The sequence below is a fragment of the Spea bombifrons genome, chromosome 11, assembly GCF_027358695.1.
Source record: "Spea bombifrons isolate aSpeBom1 chromosome 11, aSpeBom1.2.pri, whole genome shotgun sequence".
In the NCBI taxonomy this organism is placed as follows: Eukaryota; Metazoa; Chordata; class Amphibia; order Anura; family Pelobatidae; genus Spea; species Spea bombifrons.
In genome coordinates this window covers 22,604,452-22,620,863 of record NC_071097.1, presented here as the reverse complement: position 1 = coordinate 22,620,863, position 16,412 = coordinate 22,604,452, and the positions used below count along the sequence as shown (strand labels likewise).

At 36.4% G+C, this 16,412-nt stretch overlaps 1 protein-coding gene across 1 annotated transcript in view; it reads left to right on the top strand.

The window, feature by feature from the left end:
• Nucleotides 1-16,412, top strand: part of BICC1 (BicC family RNA binding protein 1) — a 72,161-nt gene that overhangs the window by 35,862 nt on the left and 19,887 nt on the right. The window contains exon 3 of the mRNA XM_053450154.1: nt 695-764. Within this exon, the coding sequence (XP_053306129.1) occupies nt 695-764 (70 nt within the window). The remainder of the gene's footprint in view (nt 1-694; nt 765-16,412) is intronic.

The window sequence follows — 16,412 nt, the reverse complement described above, 5'->3', positions numbered from 1 at the left end:
ATGAGAGATGTCTAATGTGTTATCGGGGCACCTCATTGCCTCATCTACTTGCCACAGACGGTTTGACAGGCTATATCTACAATTTCCTCCTCGGGAGTTTTTCCCATATTAACATTCTAACAGAGGTCTTATCTTATTAAGTGTTCTAGACTGTAATTTGTACCGACTTCCGATTGGTTGGCCACATTCACCCAGAAGACGGCAGTCTTTTTTGTATCTCTGGTTAAAGTAGGACGTTGTAGTCTCTTTAAAATGTGTATCCTGCAATATATTCTTGGTTCTCATAGATGCCCATTAGACTCCGCAATTTATCTTTAAAGTGGATTTTATTGGCAGAAACAATATTTTCCACAAACCTTGATACCTTTTACAAGGTTGCCATCTGCCTGTCAAATATATTTTTAAAACTATTGCTTTTTTATTTTTCCTGTAAATACATTCAGTTCACTAGTAGCAACAATTTTTTTTTTAGAACTACTAGAACTAGATTAAAGTAAATTAGAACAATTATATGGAAGCCCATGTTTTAAAATGGCTTTGATTGCATAATATACTTCATTAGATGTTAATAAAAATGTAAAATGAGTTGTGGCTTTATTGACTAGACCCTTCTTGTGATTGTGGAATATGTTTGATTCCAAAACCCAGAAGTTCTAAATTACCAATAAATGATCCATGCACTCTTTCTCTGCAGATTATGGAAGAAACAAATACTCAGATTGCTTGGCCGTCCAAACTGAAGATTGGAGCAAAGTCAAAAAAAGGTACTTCTTAAATGTTCTATGATGATGCTTGCCTGACATGATGCAGTTTTAAGGTGAAAGATGGGGCTTTCAGGGCTGTCTGACTTGTTCAAGGGCCAAATGGCAGTGTTCCAACATCAAGGTAACTATTACTGTCGTACTACGGTGTCATTAGTGAATATTGTGTTCAGGTTTGGGAAGAATTGGTTGACCCACAGTTTAGATCTTAAATATACGAGAGCTGTGTAAAAGTAGTTTGCCTTATCTGGCACACGGCAATAGAATTTTCTTGGATTTAGAGGAATTTATAGCCAGTTAAGAAAATATTTTTCTGGCCGGCTATGTTCTAGCTTGTCTTATGTTCCTCCACATTCTAATGTGACAAAATAGAAAGAATGTCCAACTCAAAGCACCTTTCCACTTTTCTGCTCTAGCATTTGAATAAAAAAAAAAATAAGCTTTGTCACAAAGTGGAAACTATAACATGAAGATCTACTGATATTGTAGCTTCATAATTCCTTACGGGAATAAAAATTACAATCCAGCTGGTGCTTCCCCTGCAAATCAGAAATATTATGTATACAACTGCTTTCAAATGCACCCTTATGATTAAAATTTCATTTCTGAATGGTGTTGAGCCTTTATTTTTCTTACTCGTGTCATGGAAAATAAACCATTTTTACTTGTTTTTTTCCTATATTTTATATATTTTCTCAGTATTGTTTTAGAGCAAGAAGAAAACTACATAAACCTTAATGTTTAATTCTGGCATGCTTCCTGTTAAGTCACAGCTGGCTGTAATATGATTCATCTCAATGATTTTCATTAAAGCACACAGCCTCTGGAAAGTATTTTAGCAAAAGATGTTGAGATCTCTATCCTTAAAGTTTCAAATCCATTCCCAAAGAGGAATTCTTTCCTCTCCACTTTGTTTTTGAGGTTAATGTTTGCAGTCCTTCCATAGCTATACCATTTGAAAGTGCATAGTTTACAGGCATATTAGAGCTTTTACTGCAAAGCATTTCCCTTACTCATACTATTGAATCATAATCATCCCGGTCTAATTTTTGTATATCAAGATGGCCAAATCCCGGTTACATGATACGTGTGCTTTTTAGGTGTCGCTGTCCCTTTAAGTCTGCACAGGAAATACAGACAGACAAGAGTCTGACCCAGGGACATTTGGGAAATGGGGAAGAGTACGAATTAAAATGGTTATTTTTTTGGAGCTTGGCAGGAGAAAAAAAATCATACCGTGAAAGTTACCTTAACCCTTAAAACCTTTAAGTTTGTTATTTTAAGGTATGTTTACAGCTAACATAAAAAAATACATTTTTTGAACAGTTATTTCTTATTCAAGGCTATATGATATACATAAAGTAGCCCTACTTCCAAACAAAACATATCTTTAAATTTCATGGTGTGAGTGCCATGGTCTGTAGCTCCCTCGCTGTGCTGTGTGCCTGGAAACGTCATGGCGTCAGTGAGGGAATATGAAGGATTTCATGTCATTGAGCAGCGGAGGTTTAGTTTATTCACTAAAGGGAGATTTGGAAGAAGTGTTTGCGTTTCAACTCCCTTACTTTACCGTTTGGTATGAACAGCCTATACTGACCAGTCCTTTCAGTCTGAAGTGCTGCACTTGGCCTATATAAGGCACAATTCGGTGTGTAGGACTGATCCGACTGGGCGTTATACAAAACCAGCCACGCTGTGCCTTCACCAAATACTCAGACAAGCTTTCACAATGTATAGTGAAGCAAGAGAGCTAAAACACAACTCTCCTGTCAACTCTCCCTTTAGTGAGTAGGCCCCAGAGAAGTGTGATGTGGTACTCCTTTTAAAGGATTGATATTTTCAGCGCTTATGATTTACAGTGGCTGACAAAAGCTGTTTTACAATATGCCTTTACATTTTCTTTCTTTCTCTTTTAGCTCTTCTGTTTCCTTGACACAATTGATCATTTCTCTATTTCATCATAAATGAGAGACACTACTCCAATTTTTCAGTGGCTCTTCAATCCACACTACTTTTATTTTTAATTCCATGTGTGCATTTCTGTAGTGTAACGCTATGGTAGCATCCAGTTATTTCTAACACATGGCCAGAAAAGCATAACATATTATTATTTAAACATAATTTATTGGCTATTAAATATGTTCTGGAAATGGACAATGGAAATATTTTCAGAATGTCATAATGGAGGAAAAGAAGGTTTAATGATGTGACATTTTATTTTAACAATCTTAAAAATGTTCATTCACAAAGAACAAAATAAAGGCCACAATTTGTATTCATGATTTCATAACCATTTGAGTGTCCGGTATGGTGGCTGCAGTGCACGGTCTACGCCCTTAACACTCATATGGCTGTTCTGTACAGTGTTATGAACCATCTTAAAAATGCTTGGTTCAATTAGTATTCATCATTCCAAGCACCCCATAGCCCTTTAACAAAAAAAGCTTTAAAGTTCACTGTATTCACTCTACACCTTTAAAATGTCTCTGTGGACTATCACACATCATGAACAGAAAAACAGTTTACATAATAACTTTTCAGGATAGTAACTTTGCTTGCCAATTCTACAAAACTATTTCTTTTTCAGACACCTCATAACTTGTTCAGATTCCCGAGCGTCTTACATCAGTTTAGTTAGTAACAAAAGCAGAGAGTATCAACACTTTATTCTTAATATTTATTTTTTTCCCTTCTCAATTCTTGTGGGATCTGCACTCTTATTTAGCTTATTGGATAACATTGATAATGTCTGAACCCTTTTCTTTTTGATATCTCTTTGTAATTAAGTTAGCATTGTCCATGTTAAATTACTTTATAACGTTGACCTTTTTATAGCATTTCTGGATCTACTGTATGTGTGTGCATGTAAATTGTAAATAATTAGACTGTCATTCACAAAGACCAAATGATTGTGTTGCAATCCATAAGTTCTCTGATGTATGTAATGTCTAAAAGATCTGAAAATACGCTGGCCTAATCCCCAATTTAGTTTTCTCTTATTAGCTTCCATTATTGTTACAATGTTTAGTTGTTGGTGTTTTTTTTTTTCTTTACTGCTTTACACATGAGCAGAAGTAGAGTAATATGTTGTAAGCCTGGAAAACAACCACTTTGGGAACACAACACAATGAGTGGTGTACTACATGTGGTTAGGGCCACCTGTAACCATTGTGGGGCCCAGGGGCAAGCTGCCTCCAGTGGAACCCTTCCAGCCCAATCATACCTGCTGCAGAGCCCCTTCAAGACTGGTGTTAGTAATTAGAAAGCTCCCCTATAATATGCCAAGTACTTTCCTTCCACACCCAAAAAACATTTGAAAAGTTCCTTGGTATTCTTAAACCTGGTGATGGGATTAAGTTGTACACTCTTCAAACAATGTTGTGGCCAATAATGACACTTACTTACAATAATTTGCTAATATGCTTTTTTTGGCATAATTTACCACAAAGACTTATCTAATTAATTTTTGTCAGATGTAGCTATTGGCATATATATAAATGCAAGATGGCTGCTTATTGTAGCACACATTTAGATTTATTTACTGTGCAAAACTGTAAAATGAAGTGTTTAGAAAAGCGACTGATATTGTAGCAGAGTTTTCATGGGCAAGGGTCCTTGGAGTCTCTCTCCCTCGCTCTCTCTGCCTGTGTCTCTCGCCGTCTCTGCTCAGTCTCTTGGTAAAATCAAGAAAAGTCTTCTATGAAACAAAAGTATATGGGGGGGAGATAAAATGCAGAAAAGGCAGCTTATATAAAATATATATTATATAGGTAAGTGTTTAATCAGTCATTCTAAGAGAATGCTATTTGGCGAGCGTGTCTGAAGAATGTCACCTTCATCTTCCATATATCCATAAAGGTTTTTGTCTAATGCCTGTAATATGTGAAGAATGGAGGTAGATGAAGATTTGAGACAAAAGCCAGAGCATGTTTGTATGTAATGTATAATATATGACAGCTTTTTGTATGAATTCTTCTGTACAGGGATATTCCTTTTTAGAGCGCAGGTTGAAAATGCTAGGGCCATTAAATGAATAAGGGTTTTTTTTTTCCATGTATGGAGTTAAAAACAGATTTCCCATTGCTTTAAGTAAGAGTTGGTTATTTTACACCTCATTCAGCGGCCTCCGATTAGTTAATATAACCAGTTCTAATTGTACACAAATTAGATTTAAAACCATTTATTTATGGAGTTTAAAATTCTTTACATTTGTGTAAATAAAGACAAAAATGAGTACCCTAGGATGTAGGTTTAGTCTTGTCATTGCATCCCAAACAAGGTGCCCTCATTGTGTTGTCCATCTGTGCAATGCGAATTGTGTATCTTCATGATTTCTGGCATTTAGCAGACAAAATTGACATAACTATATTTAGTTTTTATTGACCCTCTCTGAAATATAGTCATTTTTCCTGAAATCTAGAAAACATAAGATTTAATATCGTATTTGATCCAGCTAGTTTTTTGTCAGTGTAAGGAGTGTGATGAATAACAGATTTAGAAGATCACGAATCTTAATATTTGCCATCATCTGGATATTATAATTCTGGAAGTTTTTTCTTTCTCCCAAACCAGTAGATGGTTTAGAAGAAATGAGATCCTGTTGTGGTTTGGAAGAAGATCACTGTTGTGGAAGATGAGATTTGTTCTTCAGCAGAACATCTTCCAGAATTGTCTTTTGTCTCTTCTTTTGGAAGTATTTGTGATTAAAGTTTAATCTAATTTTGTGGATTTTATGGCACCAACAATAATTTTATTTTGTATGGTAGAAACTACTAATCGTGTAGTTACGCTTCATGTTTTCCACTATTGGTTTTTACCAAAATAATATTCACTGTAAGATAACCACATATATACAGAACTGCATTATTATGACCGGTCATCTTTAGGAAGAGTAATTTACATAGTGTAAAGTTCATCAGGTGAAACTGATATTAATAACTAAGCCAGATGTTATGGCCTTCAGATTTATTTTCGAACGTGGTTTAATAATTGGAAAAGAGACTTGCATTGAGGCTATTGAATAAATAGTTTACCAGAAATTCCCAAGGAGGCTTTAAAAAAAATAATGCTGATGTCCTTAACGGAAGAAAAACTAACTTTAACACTTGTATAGCTTTTTGTTTTATTTCTTCTTTTGGAGCTGCATTTACTTATCTATTACTTTCGGGGTATTGCACATATCTGGCAAAGTTAAACCTGTACAGATGTCCCATTTTAATTAGAGTTGAGGTGACCAAATTCTCTTCAAGAAGAACCGCGTATGGGAAACGCATTATAAATTTATTTTTTGCTTTCATGATGCATTTTTAGTATTTTCCCCTGATGAAGCTGGCATTTTGTGCGTCGGGTATTTCATTACAAAAGCTCAAGAGGCTGCTTAACTCTTCAGGGAATCGATGCCTCTATCCCTAGCTGTACCACTATGAAAATGTTTTAACTAGTGGTACAGACTTTAATACGGTTTCATGTTTATTTTTTTAGGCAGGCTTTTTTGGTTGAGTGCAACCCTCTTTGAGTTTGTGTATTAGCTCAACCTATCCTCTTAAACTGTTTTTCAGTAAATCTTTCCGGTAACATTTCTACTATCTCCTCTCACTGTTGGGATGTTAGTATGTTTTTTTTTTTATGGATCTTTTTGTTTTTATTTTGAGCGGGTTATTTCTGACTGAGTTCTTTTTGAAGTTTTTGTGAAGTTTTTTTTTTTTTTTGGACTTTATTTTTTCCATTCTTAGTCTTTCTATTTAAAGGAAGCCATCGCATCGCCTTAACTATGGGGTAGATTTTACACCAAAGCTTAATTGCGCTTCAAGGACCATTTGGTACATCTATCTTGTATACACCAAGTTGTAGTACTTGTTTGTATCATGCATGTATTGCTTGTCTATGAAATACCCGTAAGCGCCTCCAGAGTTTAAGTAGTGTATTCCTGTGGTTGTTGGACCATACTGTAGTCTTAAATTTGACAGCTCAGTTTCTGTAAAGAAACACAACTATTTTTGGTCTTAGTTTTTTAAATGCTTGCCATGTTTCAGAGCTGTAAAAAAAAAAAAAAAAAAAAAAAAAAAAAATTAGCTACAGGCATGTGTTTCAATAGATAAAAGATTGTTCTGCAAACAATAGATTATTTTTACAGTGTGTGTGTAATGTTATACAAAATGATTTGATTCATGGAGGTTCATCAGTACAATGTTCGAGATCAACAAATTGTTTTTTTTCCTGTTTTCCTAGAAAATATTTTTTACAGGGTCCATGTGTTCTTCCGTATGGTTTTCCCTAGAAGGGTTTTTCTTATGTTAAGGCAATTGTTTAGATATTCTATGGCATACAAATACATATATAAACATTAGCTTGACTTTCTTGGAAAGAATTTCCCTTTTGATTAATGAGCAAAGTTATGATTATAACTCTTAATTAAGCATGACATAGAAGCAATACATCAGTGTTGTTACCAGACTGTTGGCTTCTTAATACCTCCACCATGGTTAAGGGTCAGTGCTGTCCTCTTCCCACAAGGAGGTCTTTATGGCTCATTGATTACAGTTCATCTTCTATGGGCTTAATGTTTGGTGAGCATACAACAGCAAAAATGTTAGCAAATTGTGTTGATTTTAAGGTTTTAATGCTTATCTATAGGTATACGTTTAATTCATTGTCTGGAGCATCAAATGGATTAAATTTTGCATCCACAATATATATTTTATATAGCGCCATCAAATTCCGTAGCTCTGTACAATATGACAAATGTAACTGTATGAGCTGGTATTTGACATTTTGGCTCAAAATTTCACCTTTTTAGGAAACCTAATCCAATTACAGCGGTTGTAGAGTGCGTGCATGTGTGTATGTAGAAATATTTCTGTCCTGTGACTGCACTTTCTAGATATAATATACATTTTAAATAGGTTAGTGTTTCATAAGCATACTGCATAGTCCTACATTTTGCCAGAAAAAGGTATATGTAGATACATGATTGCAGTAAAGAACCAATTGGCCCATCTGTTTTCCGCTTAATTCTTCAGTATAGCTTTATGCACATCATTGCTTTATTGCATTACATTATTTAGGATGTGCTTTCTCTAAAACGATCCTTCCCAATAATTAGGAGGTGGCTGGTAAGCAAAGCAGCGCAAGCTTAATGATGGATCAACATGCCTATTAAAATACCACTCAAAAGTAAATGAAAAGAATCCTGCAGCTGTGGACATCGAATTAAACCGCGCTGTTGCGTTCTTATCTCCCTGTTCCTCCATATGCATGCTTAACGCATGTGTAGGGGTCTCCATAGCGACGCACTAAGCAGCTGACCACACGTAACTCCAACACTAGAGGAATTCCGGGCCTCTGTTTACGAGGGCTGTGCTCTAACTTCTTTTGTCTGCAGGATCATATAAAGCTACTCGATCTTTGGTTCCCAAGGTATAATTTATAGGTCTGACTTTATAACGTATCAAGGGCTTTAAAATTTTGGCTTTTACCCCCCTTTTGTAATGGTGGTTTCCATGGCAACCCCGCAAACTGGACAGCTATTCTGTGGCAAGGGATTAACCATGAAGTAAAATTCTTTGCCGGCTCCAATGGTGTGACTGAAGTCTCCGACTTTTCAAACGGAGCAGCTGATTAATTTTAACGAATAGCGTGTTTAATTAGAATCGGCCAGCTCTTAGCAGTTTGCAGTCCTGCTAGATCAAGACCATTCTAACTTGTGCAATTTTGGATTTTCATTATTTTAATACAATATGTTCAGTAATGTTGCTCTCCTTTTGGGTTAGAAAATCTTAAATGCATACGTGTCAGTGGCGCAGTTTCTTCAATAAAGGGTGTTCGAATTATGTTTGACCTTTAAATCAAGTCTTGTCATCGGACATGTAAAATGAAGACAAGTGTTGAGAGAGCAGGCATTGTGCTGCTTGGACCTTTTTTCAGTACATTGGTAGACGGTGAGGCAGGAATCTAATGATACTGTGTCCCAGATGAGGAAATGGGTTACAACCACTGTTTGCTCCACATCTTTACTATGGACAATTATTTGAAATCATAGAAATTCTATTCAATATTTACAGTTTGATTCTAATCTGGGATATCCTAGTATTCTAGATTGTTTGCGCGCAGCTCCCCCCCCCAACTAGGTTTGGCAATTTTGAAGACTTATGAGGTTATTTACCTTCCGTGGTTTAATTTTTACCTGGTTCTGGTGGGTTCTTTCTGTTGCATGGACAAATATCAATAAACAGTGTTTGCTAATGTGTATAACTACTTGTAACAAAGAAGCTCTGCAGGTTCTGCTGACTCTAACAAAGAGAAAGGTATTGGGACTCCCAGTGCCACTCTGATGGAGCCTATCTTTAGCTGACTAGAGCTAGATGGTCGTAGCAAGAGCTAAATCAAAAGCAAATGCATTGCAGGGAGGTCTGAATCGTTACATTACATAGAACACGTGCTCTCGTGACCTAAGGACCCCTGCGACATTTAAAATAGGCTTTATCCCTGTATTCATCAGAGGAGTCTGAAAACCAACAAACTCTGGCAGATTAAGATGTTCGAAAGTAACGTAAATGTTAATTTTAAGATGCCAGTCAAAACATTTCGTACATCTGCAATTACACTAATTTTATACTTCAAATCTTAAACATGTTGAACAGGGTACTCTTCAATGTGTTCTGATTTTATTTTTGTTGCTGAAGGCGCTATGAAATCTATACCAGAAAACCTGAGGCATAAAAAATAAAGGGACTCCTCATCTAAAATCCTGCTGATGCAACTGTTCTCTGTTTGACCCCAAATTATCCCTGGTGTAAAATGAATTCAAATAGTGTTTTTTTTTTCTTGTATAGAACACCAGACCTCTTCTATATGTCTTGGCATTCTATGGATTCTGAAGCAGGAAATTAGATATTCAGAAATGATGATTTGCAGAATATTTTTAGCACAATTATGTGGATTATATGTCAATTCCTAAATGCAGCTCGAAATCACTAGGAATTTCTATCCATTTTTTTCCTGCAGACAATGATGGTATCTGCTTTTTGCTGTTAGCTGAACTGTCAGTACAAAATTAAGAATATAATTTCCCAAATTTAATTTCAAAAATCTTGCTGTTTCCGTTGTCGGCAACTTGGTGCTCACCGTTTTTTAATCGGGGGTCATGGCTGGCCTGGCTTAGACTTTTTAGTAGATGGCGAGTTCACGGTAAGTGGTCAGAACCTGGTTGAGGAGTGTCCATTACCAAATGCTCCCTGCCCTGAAACTGAAGAAAATGAGTGAGCGTACTACAGCAGCAGTGCTTCACCAGGAGACTTTGTTCGAACCCCACAAGTTACCGGGTATGCTGTTGTGGTGTTAATGCATTGCAAAATATGCATTTTTTTTTTCAATGAACCTAACGGGCCAGAGGCACAACGTGAATATTTATATACAGTATGTATAAGGTCGCATAGAATAATACTATAATTGCCAACATTTGAAATAAACAGCTACGATTCCAATGCCCCAAAGCTCTGCCCAACCTGTATAATTCACCGCTATCTATAGTTATGGTGCTGATTATATCCCCAAGTTCCCCTCAGCACTTCTTATACATACCTGGTAGATACGGGTTAATTTTATCGCCTTTATGTGGTGACTGTCAGTATTGGTAATACCTTGTGCAGATGTGCTCCAGTCAGAGAGCTGCCAACAGACATTGGTTCACAAAATAATTATTTTGGGGAGGGAAATCGGCAATTAAGGGCAAGGAATTTCAATTTTATATGTTGCTTTGGAAATCCTATGAGGCATTTGTGGCCATTAAACATCTACTGAGATTGACCCTTTGAATACCAGAGGAGGATGGAAGCAGGCGATATGTGAACAACCCCTCCCTGCAACTGCAGATGTCCAAGGACATGTACTGGGACAAGCTCTCAAATCCCTAGACTGTTCCCGGAAGATGGGACAGTTGGTAACTGAACTACAGATTACTGGGCAAATGAAAGAAGCTGACTCCATCTGTAATTCTGTTTGGCGTGCCAACCTACAGACTGCTTTGAATTATAGATTTCATAAAAAATATTACAGGTCCTGTTTTCAACAAATCTGCATCGCAACTCAAGAATGTGTGGTTTATATAACCATATAATTTAATAACCATATTGATTGTAGAACAAAAGCGATTATTTATAGGTAGCATTCCATGGATCAACCAAGAATGTTAAATACAATTTGCTGAAGTTGATTTTTTTTTTTTTTTTTTTTTTTTTTTTTTCCATTCTTCACTCATCCTTGATTGTGGTTTGGTTCATTGTACTTTGCAAATGTTTGAAGCAAATATTTGGCCAATACTCTATGGTGTTTGGAAATATTTGTGCAAAATATTTTATTTTGATGTGTAATTTATTTACTTTATTTAGCTTAAGAGTTGTCACTTGAGTTTTGTAGAACACTGAATTACAACAGCCCTCGGCATACCACAGCATGAAAATCATCTGATCTTGATGAGTCAAGAAGAAATGGCTGAAGCTCCAGTTTACTTCAATTGATCTGCTTCTAAACTGTGGTTGCAATTTGATGGAATTTAATCCCGGCACCTGAAAATCTACAGCCAGCCAGACGGAGTTCCATGGCAGACCTTTTAATGTATAATCATTTTACAAAAAAACAAACCCCACATCCTAAATTCTTCAGGATTCAGTGTTTAGTCGAATTATGGTTGTCAAATATCAAGCATCTTCACACAAAGAATTGCAGAAGTAACGTTTGGTTGTTAAAAGTGCTGTTGGATAATTCCTGATGTTGTGCACCATATATTTTTTTTTCTACTATTCCCAAAAATACTTGCACATGATATTAATCTTTCTGTAGGTTTTAGAAAAGTTAGCAAATGTTAAATCAAAGAAAAGAATCTAGAGGATGTTTGACTCGTGAATTATTAAACTTTCTCTTCTAGCATAGAAATAACTGTTCTCATATCAATGTGTTGTAGTGTGTATGTATAATATATGGATCGAAGAATATGCATAACTAAGGTCTGACATTTTTCTTTTTGGTTTTAGATTTGGATAATTTGGGATAAGAATTACGACTTGTAAAAACAAGATGCTAGGCTATACAACCAATGTGCGTTCACTTTTTAGCGTGATCACAATAAGTATTGACAAGTATTTGCCTTTTATTTTTGCTGTCTTTTACCATATGCTTACCAGAGTAAGTCTGCTTTCAAATACCTTTGTCAGATTTGATTGAACGCCATCGTTTTATTTTTCTTGAGATATATGAAATTACACTCTGTAATTTTAGAAATAGAAAAACAATTGTGACCTTATCACATCTGCTCCAAGCAACAAGTCTAGGAAAAAAGTAAATAAATGTTTGGTATGAGACAATCACACCCACGTACATAACTTTTTGTGCTTAATGAAAAGCAGATGCATCCCATTACAATGGCTACATGTATACGAATCCATCTGGCAAATCCAAACAAAACATGTTATGTCAGCAGGAGAGGAACTTCAAACCTAGCTGTTCAGGAAGTTCAGATACAAATGTAAATCCAACATCAGCAACTGAAATAGGCTTTAAAACTTCGAGCTGGGGCATATGCTTCCAATATCTTCTTGTTCATATATCAATCTATTGGTTGCGTTTTTTCCCCATTTTTGATGGTCTTCCTAGAGTCTGTTTCAGCATCGCAAGGAGATGGGCTATATAGCTGTGCTGTGTTTTTATAGCTTTATCAGATGTTGCCTTTCAATAACTGTTAGGCTGTAATTTCTTTCCTTTCAATGACAGCTCCTTAAGGCAATAAAACTTCTGGACATCCCTGATGTTTAATTAAACCCTCCTATTGAGGTTTAGTAATGGTAATTAAGGATCTGTCGTTTAGTGGTATATTCATTAAACCCTAAAGTTCTGTCCCCCTGAATTTCATGTGCTGTACTGCGTGAGACAAATGAGAATCTAATGAGGTGTAAATGGCATTGGGGAGACTTCAGCCATCATAATAATGCATATGATTCTTGAGTGGCCAATTTTTGTGTGATCCCCAATATGCGTTTGCCTGTCGGAATTAGGCTTGTGTCAACCTAAAGTAAACAATGTGTTGATCTTACATGATTAACATACCTGGGTACCTTGTAATCAAGAGGACCCTGATAATCTCCAAATATTAAACGTAGTAGTTAATCACCAAGATTATGTTGTAGTTCTAGCATATTGTAGGGAACATGCTCTAGTAATGGTCTTACTGAAAGCCACCACTTGAGTGGGGGAAAAAAATCTGACTTACCTGTATTAAATTGTATGTCTTGCTGTGATTTACCGTTACTGAGCAGTTCCCGATGTATGCTTGTTCCATAATCATATCTACTCTACGACCGCACTTATTCTCCTTCCCCTTAATTATATATATTGTATGCTCTGTAAAAGGTGTTTTTTTTTTACATTTATTTTTAGCTCTAGGGTTTTTAGCTCTAGGGTGCTAATTTTCAAGGTTTTTGCATCGTTTTGCAGGATATCTCCCAAACCCTTGTATGGGGCGTGTGGCTGGGGGAACCCAATTTTTGCCCCTCGCTTGATTTGCCCATTACAGAGCTGTCCCACTCCAACAGCATTGCTTCCATATTTACTTTGCTTTTTCTTTTTCCACTGTGGCAGCTTGTCTTCCATTTAACTTTACTTTCTATTATAAGCCATAAAACCATGAACACTAATATGATACTGTGATTTATTATAGTGAATACTAAACCACCTTGGGAACGTTCGGCTCCAACTGCATCATCTTTAGCTGGATATCTCATGCTTGCTGTAGTGGGGATTTGTGCTGTGACTCTTCATGCTGCTTAAATTGTTGCCCTTAACAATCATGACCGGTTCCTCACCCCTTTCCCATACCTATCCCTTTAATTTCCGTACATGATCATAAAGAGAACTGTGTGGGTGGTTTCAAATGCCTGTGGTCAGCACACTGTAAGTTTGCTTTTTCTAAACAGTCTGGCTGTGGTTTAGCCATGAAGTGCATTTGGGAAACAGCAATCTGATCTCTCTGGGACAACATATCAATTTTTTGTGCTATGAAAAGTCGAGGGCATGTTTTTTACAGGACAAATTGTATTCTTTTTCTGCCAGACCTAGAGTTTTTTGGGAAGATGTAAGTTGACCAACCTCCAAATAATGGAGTGAAATGCATTGCCATAAATGCCATTTAGGCAACATTTATAAAATCTCACCAGCCACATTTTAATTTTGTAATTAAGTTTATTATTTTGCCTGTTTGTTTTATTGTGAGTGTAGGAGAGTACAATCGGGACATTTTGTTTAAGTGTAAAGTTTATTGGGTCTTTTTGCGTGGAGGGTCTAGCCTAGAAGGTGGTAATGTTTAATATAGTTGGGTTTATAAGAGATTTCTTTTTGTTAGTGGATTCTTAGTTCTCAAGCATTTTACTAGTACAAGGAGGGTTTCATTTCTAAAATATCTTTGAGACCACCTGTTCAAATTTTTATACTTATAAGAGTTACAAAGGACATCCCATGCAGCAATTGTACTACATTCCTACTACTAGAACAGGTGAGATTTCCCCCTTTATCCGTATAATAGTTTTAATAGTAGTCTGTTAAAAATAATAATTTTAAAAAAATTATATACACACACATGTATACAGAGTTGGGTAGAGAAAAATTATAATTGAATAAACCAATGGAAGTCATGCCAAAACCACTTGTCCTGAGCTAAAAATGGAAACTGTGGTACTTATTCTTGGTCAAGTGAAGTACTTTTTTTTCTTGTCTTTCCCAATCACTGGCCAGCTTCATAAAGACCAATCAAAACATTTAAATATGTTTAAAATATCCAGTGATTTATCCAAGATTTTTGATTTTTATTAATCAATGTTGCTCGTCCTGGGAAGTTAGCTTACTTCTGCATAGCCTTCCCTTCTTGTGCACAAATCTATTACATACTCCTTAAAAGGTTTAACTTATTTTTTGGGTAACGTGGATGTGTAAACTTTTTTTTTATCCTTTTTCAAAGTTGTGGAATATGGAGCCTTTATCAAAATCTTAGTAAATTGTGCCAGCAGGTGGTGGAACTAGAGGAGATCCCTCTCTCCCTTTTTGGGTTTGGTTTCAACTTTGGAGCAACGTTTTAAATGCTGCAACCATCTGGGCCATTGCACTAGTTATGATGATGATGAGACCACTTTCAGAACTTTGAACAGAGCTGCAGTTTGAGTAGTTTAAGCGTTTCTTGTGTGCTAAACTTAGTATAGGAGAGAAGACATCTTGATTGGATAGCTTAGATTGCTAGCCCTTCTGCAGCATGTATGAGATTCCCCAATGTATTGGTGTACACGTAGGCTTTGCTAATACAAGGTTTACTCTAGGTATAAGAATTCTTAAACTGAACATATAGGTTAAAATTGCAGATTGGGGGGGGGTATCTGGAAAGCTTAATAAAATTATAGGCAGCCATTGGCAAACCATACAATAATATGCAGATTGACTAGATTGTAAGATCGCAAGAGCAGGGCCCTCTTCTCCTTTGCACCAGTCTGTTATTCTATGTGTTATTGTATTTATTTATAAATTGTGCTAACGAATGTAACAGCGCTGCGGAATCGTCCAGTGCTTTATAAATAAATGTAATGTATGCAGCTATAAAATCCATGCACAGACTTAATTATACTTCATTAAATGATTTTGCTTGAAGAACTAAGATGCTAGGTAATTGATTAGCAAGTGATACATTCATTACTGGAAAAAATACAGGACTAGATTTTTACCTGAAGAGTCTTAAAATGGCAATTTCCATTTCAATAAACACCACCAAGCTTAGCTGGCCAACATCTGGTTTTGTGGTTGTGATGTTAATAGCTTAACTCAATTTCCAAGTTGATACATACGGATTCCTGAGATGCTTGACTCCATCCCAAACTCTTTTGTGCAATGCTAGAAGTGTTTATTTGTTTTAGAATGTTGACAATAAGAATACGTCGTGGACTGTATCTGTATATGCTTTCAATGTCTTCTGAGCAAAAAATATTTATAATACCCAAATTGCTGCTAACAAGCTGTAAAATTAGTTGTATGCTACTTTAATGAAAGCATGCAGCAATGGTTTATCATTAGTGGGTATGTTGTGTCTGTGTGCGGTGCATAGAAAATTTATTTCCGCTGGTATCTTAAAGTAGACTTGTGAATATGCAATTAGCATCGGCAAAGAGCTCACGCCCGCTAATACCCTTATTAAATGACTGGAGCTATAATCAAGGAGCTACTGCAAATATACAGAGAATAACAGAGCTTTTAGAGCTAAAGACTCAATACTGAAAACAAGCATGCAAAGGAATAGTTCATGAATTCCGAATTTGCCGATACCCGCTGTCATCCATCTGCTTCTGTGTTAATCTGGCCTCTCGGCGCACTTCAGCAAAATGGCTGACCATACGGGCATACTCTCTCCACTGATTGGTTTAACGGGGGGGAGGCTCTCCCCATTGCTCCGCCCTTTTGTGGAAGTACTCGGAGAGGCCAAAATAATGAAGATGGTTTCACTTCACTGAGAAAGAAAAGCTTTTACACAGAAGACAAGAACAAGGAGGGGCAAAAGAAGCTGCGGGCAAGGAGACCGGGGACACTGAAGTGGTTGTCAGAGTTGGGAGACAGAGAACCAATTTTAATTTC